At 51.2% G+C, this 14,590-nt stretch overlaps 6 protein-coding genes across 6 annotated transcripts; 2 read left to right on the top strand and 4 right to left on the bottom strand.

Moving 5' to 3' along the window:
• Positions 1-766: 766 nt before the first annotated feature.
• PtrM4_024680 (KatE, Catalase) lies at positions 767-2,757 on the bottom strand (the record flags this gene model as incomplete). The annotated part of the gene is made up of 5 exons (XM_066103629.1): positions 767-1,810; positions 1,864-1,950; positions 2,006-2,083; positions 2,164-2,422; positions 2,471-2,757. The coding sequence occupies 5 exons, from the start codon at positions 2,755-2,757 to the stop codon at positions 767-769; spliced, it is 1,755 nt and encodes a 584-aa protein (XP_065965831.1).
• A 2,351-nt stretch (positions 2,758-5,108) lies between these two features.
• Positions 5,109-5,636, top strand: PtrM4_024670 (uncharacterized protein; the record flags this gene model as incomplete). The annotated part of the gene is made up of 2 exons (XM_066103628.1): positions 5,109-5,117; positions 5,163-5,636. The coding sequence occupies 2 exons, from the start codon at positions 5,109-5,111 to the stop codon at positions 5,634-5,636; spliced, it is 483 nt and encodes a 160-aa protein (XP_065965830.1).
• Positions 5,637-6,552: 916 nt separating this feature from the next.
• Positions 6,553-7,068, bottom strand: PtrM4_024660 (Nexin-C domain containing protein; the record flags this gene model as incomplete). The annotated part of the gene is made up of 1 exon (XM_066103627.1): positions 6,553-7,068. One exon carries the CDS (start codon positions 7,066-7,068, stop codon positions 6,553-6,555), a length of 516 nt encoding a protein of 171 aa, XP_065965829.1.
• A 157-nt stretch (positions 7,069-7,225) lies between these two features.
• Positions 7,226-9,800, bottom strand: PtrM4_024650 (PX domain-containing protein; the record flags this gene model as incomplete). Its single annotated transcript, XM_001932228.2, has 2 exons — positions 7,226-9,188; positions 9,235-9,800. 2 exons carry the CDS (start codon positions 9,798-9,800, stop codon positions 7,226-7,228), a joined length of 2,529 nt encoding a protein of 842 aa, XP_001932263.2.
• A 285-nt stretch (positions 9,801-10,085) lies between these two features.
• PtrM4_024640 (thioesterase family protein) lies at positions 10,086-10,544 on the top strand (the record flags this gene model as incomplete). The annotated part of the gene is made up of 1 exon (XM_001932227.2): positions 10,086-10,544. One exon carries the CDS (start codon positions 10,086-10,088, stop codon positions 10,542-10,544), a length of 459 nt encoding a protein of 152 aa, XP_001932262.1.
• A 1,963-nt stretch (positions 10,545-12,507) lies between these two features.
• On the bottom strand, positions 12,508-14,240 carry PtrM4_024630 (dynein; the record flags this gene model as incomplete). Its single annotated transcript, XM_001932226.1, has 4 exons — positions 12,508-12,648; positions 12,699-13,822; positions 13,873-14,028; positions 14,081-14,240. 4 exons carry the CDS (start codon positions 14,238-14,240, stop codon positions 12,508-12,510), a joined length of 1,581 nt encoding a protein of 526 aa, XP_001932261.1.
• Positions 14,241-14,590: the final 350 nt, after the last annotated feature.

The raw sequence follows: 14,590 nt of genomic DNA, 5'->3' as shown, positions 1-14,590 counted from the left end.
CCCATGGCGACTGTGCGTGCGAAGAGGCTGTCGGCAAGTCGAAAAGATATAAACTCAAGAAAGAATAAACTCCAAAATTCATCAATAAGGTCCCTTGGGCGTCCTGAGCAGAGATTCGGTGAGGGGCACAAGGTGCTGGATGGTGACAGAAGTTGCGATCCGTTGCCGATGAGGCAGGCGCGCTAGCTCGGGAGGGGTCCCCCCGTCACCAATGGCCCCTGTTTCATTTCCATCGCAGGCACAACAAACAGCAACCGGTATATATACAGGCATTTTCTCATTTCATCCAGTGTAGATAACAGTCGAGCCAGCACCGAAGTACTGCTGATGATCCGAACATCCTACTAGTCAAGTTCGTATCCGTGTCGCCAAGCAATCGGTCCTCGTGACCCATCGCAGGGACATGGATCGAGGCAAACCCCTCACGGCAAGAAAGTGCTATACCCTCTGAGTACTAGAGGTATATCGGCTGTTTATGTGGTTGTGTAATGTAGAAACGACAGTGCGTGGATAACGCCGACTTTTCCTATGACGAGGTCAATAAGTGGCTGGGATGTGGGGGCGGAGTCAACAAGTGTCAGCGCAAGAGCCACATGGTGATAGGACCGAAGTAAACTAGGTATTGTCACTACCCTGAAGCGTCAGACTTGTAATTATGCGTACAATCCACAAGAAACTTTGTCCGGAGTCTTAGTTACCGTCATGATCATTATTACGTACATTCGCTAATTGAACAAGCAATCACCTATATCTACTACCATTAACCCTAAGCTTTTCCCTCAATGATCTCCTTGTGTGTACCCGCAACAGGTGCACCATTGGTTTTGTTCTTCGCAGCGTACTTTGCAGATATGCCAGTCATACCATTAGCGACCTTGTTGTCATCAGACTTGGCCATGCCGTTGTGTGTGCCGTTGAAGCGTAGCTCAGCGATGCCCGGGTAGCCCTTGACGCCAGTAGCCTTCTCCATACGGGAAGCAATATCTTCAGATACCTCTCGGTAGATGGCGATCTGGCGTTTGATGATTTCCTTGTCTGTAACAGTCGACATGTGGCCAGAGATGTTCTTGATCCATCGTTCACGGGCCGGCTCATCGAAGACCTTCTCCCATAACGCGCGGGGTGCGTTAAAGTCCTCGGGGTGGATGCTTGACAAGAAAGTAATCGCTTCTCCTGTGAAGTCTCCGTGAAGCTTGTCGAGATCGACGGTTCTCTCCTTGAAGGAGATGGGCTGAATTGAAGAGAGATAGTTGGGACGCGAGCCCTGGTTGTAGAACGCCATGTTGCCGTCCCGCTGGAAGTTGCCCATGCGGTAGGCAGTTCTGGGGGCATTGATTGGCAATTGTTGGTAGTTGGCGCCAATACGGTGGCGATGGGTATCAGGGTACGAAAACAAACGAGACTGTAGGAGGGGATCTGCACTTGGCTCGATACCTGGAACCAGATGCGCTGGGTTGAAGGCAATTTGCTCAACCTCGGCGAAGTAGTTTTGTGGGTTCTCGTTCAAGAAAAACTCTCCGACCTTACGGAGTGGGAACTGAGATTGAGGCCAGACGTGTGTCATGTCGAATACGTTAAGCTTCTGCTTCTCCCAGACTTCCTCGGCCTCCTTTGCGGTCATGGTCTGGAACATGACATCCCATCCCGGGAAGTCACCCTTCTCAATGGCCTCGTAGAGGTCCTTTGTCGCGTAGTCCGGGCCGTAGTTGAAAGAGTCCTCTTGGGTGACAAAGTCGGTACCCTGCTTGCTCTTGAAGTGGAGCTGAGCGTATACCCAGTCTCCATTCTTGTTCTGAAGTTTATGGGTGTGCTGTAGAGGTGTTAGCTGACTGAGGGGAAAAAGTTGAATATCTCTGTACGTACACCCCAGTATCCGTGCATGAATCGGCTGCTCTTCGGGATTCCCCTGTCTCCGAAAAGGATCATGAACTGATGGGCACTCTCTGGGTTCTGGTGGGGCAGAAGGTTAGTAGGTCGACAGCACACAACTGGCACTGACGCTTACCTGCGACGCAAAGTCCCAGAAGTTTGTGGCATCATCCGCGTGTGTAAGATGGGTTGCTGGGTGTCGCTTCTGAGTATGCTGCGATAATGTTAGTATATGTCGTGTATTGGGATGGAGTTGGACTCGTGTTGAGGAATACGCGTGCTGGTAATACGTACAATGAAATGAGGAAATTTCGCCGGGTCTCGCATAAAGAAAGTGGGGGTGTTGTTTGCCACAACATCCCAGTTGCCTTCTTCAGTGCGGAACTTGACTGAGAAGCCCCTGGGATCGCGAGCCATGTCGTGCGAGCCAGTTTCACCACCAACCGTCGAAAACCTGACGGAGATAGGGCAACTCTTTCCGGCCTTGAAGATATCTGCCATGCAAAGGTCCTCCAACGATTCTGTAGTCTTATACGTCCCGTGTGCACCGTGTCTACGTTTTGTGAGTTCAAGTCATGACTTGATGGAGTGATGTGCGTACCCATTTGCATGCACTACACGCTCTGGGATACGTTCACGGTCGAAATGTGAAAGGAGATCAATAAGGTGGTGATCTTGAAGCAACAGTGGGCCGTTTTCGCCCACTCTCTGGGACTCGTATGGATGAGGGTATGGAACACCATTCGCGGTAGTGTAGATGACCTCCTCGGAAGATGCATTGCGGTCATCAGCATAGCTGCGGAACTGGTCGCCAGTCTTCTCTCCAGTGGGGGCGTGCTGACCACCGCCGTTCTGGTGGCCATTCGTTCCGTTGGTGTTTCCGCTCATGTTGAATTTATATAAGATGGGTATTGTAAAGAAAAGAGATATATGTGAACAATTTCCAGAGGCATGGAAACAAGTCTTATATGAATCCACACGGCTACCACTCTGCAGTGACTTCGATGCTGGAACGCATCATCAACTTACTAGCTAGGCATAGCATGCTCAAATGACGCTTAGAGATTTGGCAATCCAGGCCTACACTCCGACGCTTCTCGGGCTAGCCTAGGTCTCCCGTTGCTTAACCGCAAAACTGGACCTGTGTGCCGCCAAACTTCGTCAGTGGCGACGTTGGACGACATTGACAATGACATGGTGGTGATTGGCTCAGTTCGCCGATTTGATCTGTTATCATCGGTCGGTACGCCGTTTTTCAGATCCTGATGTAAGCAGTCCATGCGTGGCCAGACGCAAGCTATTTCCAAGGCAAAAACTACCAGTAACGCAACGCGACTGTGACGCGTTGTGGATGTTGTAGCAGTTGATGCAGCCAATGGACTTTTGTCTTGCTATCGGGCCTTTTCTGATGGTCCCAGTCCCATTGTTTGTGGATGACATCACCTGGCAGAGTTTATCCTCAGAACCATCGGCACTCAAGCTTTTACAAATCCTGGGGAACATCGGCAGTACCAATTTGAATCATAGACCTTCCTCTTGTAATCATCTGACGTAATCCCGTGCGTTAGCATACTGCATAGACCGAGGCGCCAGTTTTCTTTGAGCCTCATCGCGATCTGAAATCGGAGGCGGATGGGATTTCCGGACTAGGCCTTTCACAGCTGAGCGGTGGCGCCCACACATGCGCGACGCAGGATTCGCATACAGCGCATGAGCACAAGTGCATCCACAGTAGCATGCGAATTAAACATTAAACAAGCGGGCACCTGTTGTGGCGAATATTTCCAAAAGTCCCTCACCTCCCGAGGTCCTCATCAGAATACATAGGCCTTTCAGTATCCAAAAACTTCCGAACAATCCTGCTCAGAGATTTCATTTAGCGGCGTGGTCAGCTATACTAGACAAGTTAAAACGTGGTTATGATCACAGGTACGACACGATGAGGGTGCAGGTGTGCTACAGTTGCGCATGTTGCTACGAACTTTGAGTGGTGGGGGCAGCTTCTTCAACCAGACCTCGGGACATAGGAACAATTCACAAACACCATCTCAGCAACCAAGCATTGTCTCTCGCCCTACTACCCATCAATAACACCATTGCGTGGCCATTTGCGATGTTTTTCGATTTCCGGAAAAGATCGTCGCACCGTCCTTTCCAAGCGTTTTGTCCAGATGGCTTGCTGCAACCATCAGCGACGCTCTTAAGCAGTCTGCTGACGCCTTCCTAGCACGCATCGCGGGCATTACCCCACAAACTCCCCCGAGGCCCTACGAATGAATCGTACCGGCTTCTCTCGTTCCACGAGTGCGCATCGTCGGTATTGAAAGCAATATCGGCAAGTCTTATAATCCCGGGTCATCCGCAGCTACGGTTAATATGGCCTTTATCAGCCATTGGCTCTTATCACGGACTTATATGAGGACACGGTTCTTGCACTCTTGAATGCCGGAACCTAGGCGATTTTCTTCCTGGGCTTTAACCCTGATGTGCATGTGCCCATGACTAGTTTGGCTGATGGCCGCTCCCGGTGGTCGGATTGCGGAGTGCATATATACAGCGGCGGTCGGGAATGGTGATGTGTTTATTTCTGTGAGCTTTTGGTCTTCCCTATCGAATAAAATTAACATAGAAGATCCGCACGTCAAGGCTTCTGTCGAATCGATCCCGTGGTAGACTTTCATTTTGGCATAGCATCTTCAAGATGTTCGTTACACCAGTCTTTGTCAATCGGAACGTGTCAGTATTTCCGTTGCAGACCAACCATCGCTATTGCTCACCAACTCAGACTCGATCCCTCAGTTTACCGCTCAAAACGCGATAGTGTGCTTTCTATAGTGTCGACGGCATCGTCCGAGGCATCATTTGGCTGTCTTGACCGGACTTGTTCCACCAGTTCGAACGCCTCCGTATCCACAGCAGCCTCCTCTAGACCTGCGTCAAGTGATATCCCACGTCCTAAACATCGAAAGACATTTTCGACTAGTTCGATAGGTCGGCGATTTCTGCAGAAAAGTAAACCGCAAGAAAATAAACGCAAAAGCGAACCAGCCCCGACCTCGGTTCCAGTAGAAGTCCCTACAGTCCCTGTATCTGTTCGTATTGAGAGTTCTCCATCGTCGCCTACTACAGAAGGGCCATGCTCGGACCTTGTTGTGCGTTGCAAAAGCGACGTGTATCACGTTGACCGGGTGATCATGTGCTACCATTCGCGCTGGTTTGCGAGAGTTTGCGCAGTCGTCATGTCTCCAGTAAGTTCGTTCAATCCCTTCCACCAACTACACTAACACCCGCAGAAATCGCCAAAAGGTATCATTGATCTGAGTGCAGACGACACCTCAGCCGTCTCAGCACTGATGCAGTACTGCTATCAACTCGACTACACAGACCACCTTGTAAGCCTAGACAACGATGTACCCGAGGAGGTTACCCTACGTTCTCACGTCGACGTATTCATGCTCGCAGAACGCTACGGCGTTTCCGGCCTGAAGAAGATTGCACTCCAGAAATTCGAGGACTTTGCGACCATGGTGCTGATGGTTGATGGAAATGAAGAGCAGATGCGACATGCGATTCGTGCAATGTATTCGCCCAGTCGGAGAGCGAATGTGGACGATCTCAGGAAGGTTGCTGTCAAGCTTTGTGCGAATCACGTGCAGGCGTTCATACACGGCACTGGCAAGACCATGGCTTTGGTGTACGAACTTATGGATGAAATGCCGGAGTTTAGAGCGGAACTTTTTGAAGAGATGGCGTTGCGTTGGAGATGATGGATGAATGTGCGAGGGGCTGCTTCGACCCTACTTCCATTATCAGTGTACACGCAGGCAGTGAGAGCCACATGGTGACCCCGACAGCCCATACACCAAGGATCGAATTCCTCGGTACTATCGTGAATCTACACCCATATGAGGCTTTAAAGACACTGAATTGCCCGAGATATGGGAATAATGCGCGAGTACTTACAGCCAAGGTGGCAACCGGATGCCCGTTTTCACAATCATCGCCCTCATCAGGCAGCCGTCTGCGTCATTCAAAGGACCAGATCACAATTAACATCTCCAAATCCACCAGCGGCGTCCAGAACAACCGAGTTCCCCCACGACAGCCCGAGTTCGTGAATGAGCCACCAAGTCACCGAGATTTCGCAACCATCCAACATAACCGCGGTACCCCTCCGTGGAAGAATGTTTCACACTACTTCATCACACATTCTAGCCTCGGCGTGGGTGGTCCCAACCTCGACATAAACACCACGGACGGCAAATATATCGACTTATATGCCGCCAGCTTCGAAGGGGGGAGAGGAAAAACATGGCCGTAACTCTACGAGACTGTTGTGTTAGCTGTATGGGATGTTGTTGGATGTTGTGAAAGAAGTGTAGGGTACAATGCCAGACGGGTCGATGGGCTGTATGCGGCAGTTAAAAAGCTGGTTTAGAACCGGTTGAATATGCTGCGTCATCTCCACAACCTGCAGGCGTTGATGAGAGGACTACTGTACCAGTGATGATGTACACCATCTTCGCAGTACAGGACGGAGACTGGTTGGAAGTGAAGTGTGGGGACACGACAGACAGATGTGTGAAAAGGAGAATAAAACGCAAAATACCGAGCACACAATACGGACAGAAAATAATCTTGATATTATTCATCACAAATACAAACAAAATCTAGTATTTTCACTTATTGCGTAATAGCCCTCAATCCCTGAAGCACAAGACCAAACACCACACCCCTCGCAACCCTCGTATCCTGCAAACAATCAAACACCTTGCCCAGCGCCTCACCGCTAGCAGCCTGCCCCATGACACTGGTAAGTGCCTGAGGCATACCGCGTTCTATTAACAACTTCCTAGCTTTAACTCGTAACTTCTCTTTCTCGTCTTCCGGCATCTCCTTTGGCCAGCTCTTTAATTCTTCCTCTGTTGGGAGGCCCGAGGCGCGGATCTTGCGGATATGATATGCGAGACCAGCGTCGGAAGTGTTGTCATCGAGTACGGTCGTTTGCATGAGTGATGTGATGGAGGAGAGTTGCGGGTTTCCTGGGCGGAGGAGGTAGGTTTTTGCTGCGTTGAGAAGGGTGCGGCGGAGGGTCCAGGCGGAGGATAAGGTGTAGAGTTCGTTTATGACGGCAAAGATTAATTCGATTAGGACAGTGGTTTCGGGCTCGGAAAGCGGTGTGTGGGTGACGATTGACATGCGGTTCTTGGGCGGAGATTTTATGGGCGAAGACGTGATTGAGGTGGCTGATGTACGACGGGGAAGAGATGGCACAGAGTCTGTTGATGTGCGAGACGGCTTTTGGGCCTGTATTGTGTCGGGGACGCTGCGAGGAGCGCCGTAGTCGTCGGAAATTTCACTGGGCATGGGGGGGTAGATTGAGGATCTGATCACCACCCATCATCGGACTGAGTTCTTCGATCTTTTCCCGTGTTCCTGGTGCGCGACTGTTACTCCGTGAGCCATATCTGGAAGACACACTAGATCGCTTGCCATCGCCGTCGGGGTTATATGAGGGTCGGCGCTCCATTGGAGCCTCGCGGCCCGGTTGCTGATCTATGACAGGTGAGTGAGGATCGCGTAATGATTCTATCGACGTCCGTTTGCTCGCTAAATTTGTTACTAGAGATACGGTGCTCGGGGAGCGGATGTGTGTGGGTAGCTCGGAAACAGTCGACTCTGCTCTGCTCTGTCGTGTGGTTGTGCGGCTTAGGGGAGGACTTGATGTGTTAGTAACACTGGTGATAGAGTCGCGCTGCTTCCTTCCTCCTAACGGTGCTACTACGCTTCCTATCGCACTCGAGACACCACCGAATAGTGCTTTGCCACCACCAGCCACTTCTTTGGGTGCCTTTGAAAGCGCGCCCAACATACCTTTGCCTACGGTATCAAATGTCTGACCAGCCCATCCGATACCTGGGAAGCCGCTGTTCGGGGTCTTTCCAGAACCAAGCTCTTTGTCCAGGAAGCGCTTCATGCCTTCGCTTTCAGCAAGAGGCTGGTACTGCACTGCGTCATTGAGGTATCTTTCGAGCTCTCCGCGAAGAGATGCTTTAGTGTGGCCTTTCCATGAGGGCAATGTAGCGTGAGCTTCACTGAAGGCGGCACTACCGGTAATGGCTGCTATCCGACGGATGACTTCATGCAACGTTTCAAACTCAGTGTACTTGCGCGCTGTCATCCAACCAGGATGATGACTCGACTTGGGCTCAATCTGTATGAGGTATTCTGCCATTGGCTTGCTTTTGATAGTGCCCTTCTCTCCGGGCATGCTATCATCGAAGATGGACATTGTGGCGTTGTGCAGGGTCAATGGTGGTGGTTTCTCGGCAGGACTCGGGTTGTCCATCAACGCAGTAGGTGGTTGTGGTAGCACGAGCTGATCAAAGCTGGTGAATGCCTTTTTAGCTTCTTCCTTTGGTGGCTCCTCGGACGCTCTTGTTGGAGATGTTGGGCCAGCCTCTGACATGGATTGTCTTGAAAGGACCGAATTTCCCATATCTGTGTCGCCATGTGCTTCACTGCCCGAGGAAGATGGCGTGACGATGCCTTGGGTGGTGCTTTCCGACTGATCGTCGTTTAAAGTCAACGTAGACGAACTTTGCTTCTGCTCCTCCTTCAAACGCTTTGCATCTTCCTCGGCTATCATTTGGCTCAACAGCTGGGCTTCGCGCATTGCATCATCCATCGCCTCTTGAGCTTTGCTCATGACACGCTTGTGTTCCCTTCTCTCAGCTGCGTTCGCCCCCTCTGAGCCTTCGGGGAAATCTACGCTCTTCCTCGCGTTCCGTATTTGCCCACCCTCAACGCCAGCATCGATGGCACTCAGCAACTCTGGTTCGCCGTCTTCCAAAAGTTGCACAATCAACCCGTTGATGAACTCAGGCTTGGAGCAGCTCACAACGATCATTTCGAGTACCAGCTTGGCTACTACCTGGTGTAGAAACGTCCTGGCTGGTATGCAGTTGTACGTCTTCGGGTCCAGATAGTTCTGCAGAATGTCCTCCGCTGCCACACTGAATTGCTTCATCTGGTAGTCTGGGTCAAGGATGTTGGCCAGAGTGCTGTCGCGCTTCATCTTGAGATATATATCCACCGCCTCGGTAGGGGCATCACCCGGAGAGGCTTGTATAGCGGTCGCAATCTCCTGCAGCAGTATGATCATGAAAGATGACGAGCGCGTCACGAAGTCAAGGAAGTTATCGGCTGGTCGCTTGCGGGAGAGGTGAGCAGATATGGAGAGGATGAAAGCGGTAAAGGTCTGGCGGCACGAGTCTGGAAAGGTATGGTCGGTAGGTAGTAGGGGGGCGTACCACCACCTGCATTGTATTAGATAAGTATCTAGACACTGTGTGGAGGACATACTTGACATAGTCACGCATGACTGCGTCCGTCAGCTCATTCAACGCCGCCGCCGTCTCGGTCTTGAACTCGGAGTAATCGAGCTTCTTGCCTGAATACAGCTGGAGGTTGAGGTCGAAGCTGTCATCTTCCTGACTATTCTTCTCTTGTGCCTTGGTGTTGCGCCAGTCGAGCACTCTCTGCGCAATATCGGCGGCTAACTCTCGCTTCTTGCTCTCGCCCGCTCCTGTCGTCTCCTTCTCGCCACCATGGTATCCTTCCCATGTGGCATGGAGTACCACGCCGCCCACAACGCCTATAAGGACCAGCCCTACGCGTCCGAGAATGAGATATGTGCCTGCGCCCAGTCCGGCGAGACAGGCCCCAAGTGTCTCATTGCTCGCTGTCGCCAAAAAGTGGAGGGTGCGATCTGTGAGGGCCTTGATGTCGAGTGAAGGCGCATTCGCGTCGGTCTTGAATGGATCCGGGGACACGAAACTACCACGGTCATCGCTATCGCGTCGCGCGTCATGATCTTTGTATGTTGCGGAGTCGCGCGGACTCGGGGGTGCCTGCACAGGGTCGCTCATGGTGGTTGTATGTACGCCAACATTGGGGTTTGCAGCACTGGAATAGGTCCTGAACTGCTGTGAAGCATGTTCCAGCGTGACAGTGGATATGTGGCGTCTATGTGTGCTGACACTGGCGTAATGGCCGTTTCACAGGTGCCGCTTGCTGATCGCAGAGGCCGCGGAATAGTAGCGCCGATCCCGCGGTGAGGCTCTAGATAGACCCTTCTCCACACTAAGCCCGACTTTTTCATCCCGTCCAAGTTCGCACTCAACACTCGCTACCACCACCCCGCTCTACTCATCATGGCCAGTGACGCTCCCAACGACCCTGAAATCCTCACTTATGTCGAAAACTATTGGCTAAGCCGCAAGCCTAGCAGCCCCATCTACCAATTTCTGCTCGACGATATCAAGCTGACGTACGCCTCCAAGGGGGTTGTGCGTGCACAGCTACTCCTTACTAAAAACCATGTCAACACACATGGTAGTATACATGGCTCCGTCTCTGCGACGCTGATTGATTGGGTTGGTGGCGTGGCTATTGCCGCGTGGGAAAATCGGTCCAAGACTGGGGTTTCCACGGATATCCACATCTCATATGTGAGCGGCGCGAAAGTTGGTGATACTATAGAGATTGAGGGCAAGGCTGGCAAGGTGGGTGGTACCCTTGCGTTCACAACGGCGACGATATGGAAGCTCGAAGATGGCAAGCCTGGTCCTATTGTCGCAACGGGTTCTCACACCAAGTTCATCAAGATATGAGCTGTCTTTTGTTTTTCTCCAACGCCATCTTCTTTGAGGTCTCGTCCCGCTCTCCATGGACGATCGAACTCCACTCGGATCGCGGAAATTGACTGACCCTTCTGCTCCCCTTCCGTGTCTAGCCTTTCGGCGACGACAGCATGGAGATGTGGGAGGGTCTTACATATCACATAGACGATCAATATGATAGTTTAGGCATCACACTTTTATCAAGCTTCCCATGCCAAGCAGTCGTGTGTTGTATTTCTATTTTTGGTTTCACGCCGTTGCCAAGCCCCTTGTATAGACTACGCGTTCGGGCTGGAGCATCTCTTGCCGCGAGTTTGTACTATCATTTGCGAGCGGCGCTTATGGGTTCCTGAGCGTCGGAGTTTGTGTCAATGCAATACCGATCATCTGCATTGTCGCCTTGCAACCCAGACTCAAATCTATGAAACCGAACACGGTTCCGGACGATCAACGGTATCAAATACCTTGGCACCCAACGTAGAGACTCAAATTTAGCAACAAGGCTACACGAGCTACTCTAGATGCGTTTGAGGCAAAGATAGATCGACAGTGTTGTAAAGGAAATCTTCAATTGTACTGCACCGACTGTCCGGTAGTGTCACACCAACCACAAATCCCTCAGTGTAGACCCATACACGATGTGACAGAGACAGTATAAGAGATTGAGTCCCGAACAACCTCAGGCTTCCAACTCACAACTCACAACCCACAAACCCTTTCTCTCCAGCAGTCAAAGCAGCCACTCGCTTCATCGTCTACCCAACCTCTACACTCGTTCTATCTCAAGCAACAACGCTGCTTCCAATCCTTCTCTACCAGTCCTCCAAAAACGCCAATACCCTTTATCAAAAAGCTTTGAACCAAACCAAACCTCCCCACAATCACAACCTTCACAACCACACAAAACAATGGGCTGCGCCCCCTCTCAAATGCGCCGCTTCGACGGCACAGGCGTCACCTGGGAAGAAACACCAAAAACAATCCGCCCCGTTCGCATAACACAACAACCTGCCCAACACCCCGCCATCTCAGTCAACCCAATCCGCCCTTTACATCAAAGACAACGCCAAGATAGTGCATATAGCGACATGGACGGCAGCACAAAAGTAGGCAGTTTACGCCGGTGTGAGAGTTGTGAGGGGAGTGTTAGTGGGGGTGAGGTGGGAAAGATGGGCATGGCGGGAAGGGCAAGTACTACGACTATTAGTGCGAATTTGCAGATTGTTAGGAATAAAGCTGGATGATAGAGGGGGTTAGGCGTTGGAGTTTCGGGGTCTATTGAAGTTCTTTGTGAATATTGGAGGGTTTGGCAATGAATAACGAGTGAGCTTTCAGAAGTTGCGGTGTGTGTTGATATAGTATGAAACGCTTTTACTTCATACCCTGAAACCCATGCTACTCACTTCAAGTACTTGTCGATACTGTGAATTAGCTCTGCCGTACGTGGAAAGAGGAAGGAAACGTGTGAAGCGTATGTTATGTGGAGTGGGTTATGCGTTTGAGTAAGATTGATTGACTACAAATTCATTCAAAAAGTTAAGAATAAAGGTGAAGACTTACACCATATAAGCATATGAAGAACATGTGTCGAAAGGTAGGATGAGGTGACAAGAATATGGTATCAACTTCATACAAGACAGCATCCGTCCTCGACCACAAAAGCCCACATCACAAGAAATAGAAAAAGCATGTCATACAAACATGCACAATATTAGGTCGAACGTGAAAAAATTGTATTGTAGACCGAAATACACAGTGGGTATAGAGCCATGCTGATGACGACGATCACTGGACCAATAAAGGGTAATTCTTTCTGCCACCACGAGCGGTCTCGGCAAAAACAGTTGAATGAACAATGGGAAGATATTTGCGTGGGTGGGAAGAATAAAAGAATGCCACCCAGATACAAAGATACAAACCCGGAAAGGGGCAAGTTCAGGTTGGCGACTTTTATTCAACCCCGTGGAGTGCTTGAAGGTGTCTTGTTGACTAGACTTGAGAAGAACGACCGAAGTTTCTCGTTGTCGTTGATGTTGGTATCTTGCGCTTTCGCGGGTGGAGTCTCTGGCTCGTCTTGTCGGTTTGTTTGTCGGTCCTGGATAGATGTTAGTAATGTGGTGGTAGTAAGATGGTCATCTAACGTACCTGCAGCCTCTTCACCATTTCATCGGCATTTACTTGAATACCACCCATGTTGAACTGAATAGGTCCAATGTGCTCTTCGACCACCCCTGAAGCTTCTTCGGTCCAGGTCCTGCTAGTTGACGCATCTTGTTCTTTGCGCGCAGCTTTCAGGGCAGCTTCGTTTTCATCTTCTCGTCTCAGATGTTCCAGGACATTGACCTGCTCAGCGAGGAAGGCTTGTGGATCTTTGCTTGTCACCTCGAGTCCATTGGCTTGTTTCGACAGGCTAGACAGGGCGTAGTCGGATTCCGGGTTACGTATCGTTTGTTCGTAGTATGCAGTTGCTGAAGATTCGTCCTCCTCTTCTGCAACAGGTGTTGTTGCGCCATTTGTCTGAGCTTCATCTTCTACAGGCGCTGGTGACTGGGCAGTGGTTGGTCGCAGATGCTGAGGAATATCAATATCGACGCTCCACTTCTCGCTGATGCCTTCGACATCGAATCCTTCTCGCAGGATACGAATTTTGGCCCATGAATCCCAGTTGGGGGGTACCAGTACCCGATCGCGATCTGTCACGTTGTGTCGCAGTTGCTCTTGCTGGAGTAACGACTTGATGCCAAGGGTGGAATGAATGAGGGTCCGTAATGAGCCTGGTGCTGTGGGCATAGTATATACCAAGCTTGAACCGTGCTTGAGAAGGATAGTACGCATATACTGGAGTATGAAATCAAACTCCTCCTCTTTCCATCCCCGCTCCTTCTCAAGCGTCTCAATCTTGTCGGCGTTCTGACAGACAACACACAGGGGCACACCAAGTGGTTCGTCCCATTCTCCAGGTCCTAGCGGTATCTTCACATTCTCCATGCTGCTCCCTTCGGTTGTCAGGTTGCGCCCTTTGTCTTGTAATGTTTGAATATTCTCCTCCAGGGCCACCTTGGAAGCGTCATCGAGTGAGACAATAAGCGATCGCAGCACACGGATCCAATCGCGAAGTTGGCGGATCCATAGCCATGGGTGGTTCCAGTCCAGTAGTATGACGATGAGCATGTGCGGCAGGGTTCGGGGGTTTAGGTAGGGCTTGATGAGCGGGGTGAAGGAGGGCGAGGGGTTTGCCAGCAGATAGAGCGAAAGGCGAGCAAGTGTATCTTATCCTGTTAGCGACCACCACGGAGCATAGCAGATTGACAATACACACCCTCATGATCCGTATCCAGGACATCTTGATACGTGTATCCTAGGGCAAACTGATTGGCAATTGGCGGCTTCCGGCCTCGGTCTGGCGGTCTCCGGTTGTTTGCCGTGTCCGTCGATACTGACTCAAGAAACTCTCGCTGTGTTTCTGGTGTTCCGCCTGCCCTCGGCCGTTAGCTTGACTACCCTTGTAACCCCTGTTGCGGCCTTACCCAGTACTAGGAGGCTTTTCTCTGGTAGTCGCTTTCCGCTCGAGATGTTGTCCAGCATGGGCTTCCATATCTCCTCTCTATCTGCATCTCTGCTGCCTGGTCGGTCGTGGCCGCCTGGTGTGCGCGTGGGGAAGTTGGGTGTTCGACGCGTGTTGGCCATTGCGGAGAAGATGCCGAGTTTTGATTGTCGCGTGTGATGCGGCGCGCTCTCGCTTGGGTGACGGTGTCGTGAGGATATGCAAACAATGTGCGACGGCAGAGGGAGGCGCAAGGCGGCGCCGAGTGAATGGCTAGTAGTGGGGTTGCGGTGTGCTTGTTTGGTCCTCACACGTCTTCGCTGGTACCTTTTCTGCAGGGATCTTGCTCCTGGCCAAGCCCGAGCTTCAAAAGTTCCAGTGCGACTGCGATGTCAGTCTTCACCTCCGAGCACACGACGCCTACAGACGATACGACGAGCCTCAGATCGGTACTAATCGGGCAGATGACTGTACCTATACACTTGCCCATCAG

The sequence above is a fragment of the Pyrenophora tritici-repentis genome, chromosome 1 (genome assembly GCF_003171515.1).
Source record: "Pyrenophora tritici-repentis strain M4 chromosome 1, whole genome shotgun sequence".
NCBI classification, from domain to species: Eukaryota; Fungi; Ascomycota; class Dothideomycetes; order Pleosporales; family Pleosporaceae; genus Pyrenophora; species Pyrenophora tritici-repentis.
Note: the sequence above shows the minus strand (reverse complement) of the source record. Positions and strands in the feature narration are given on the sequence as shown.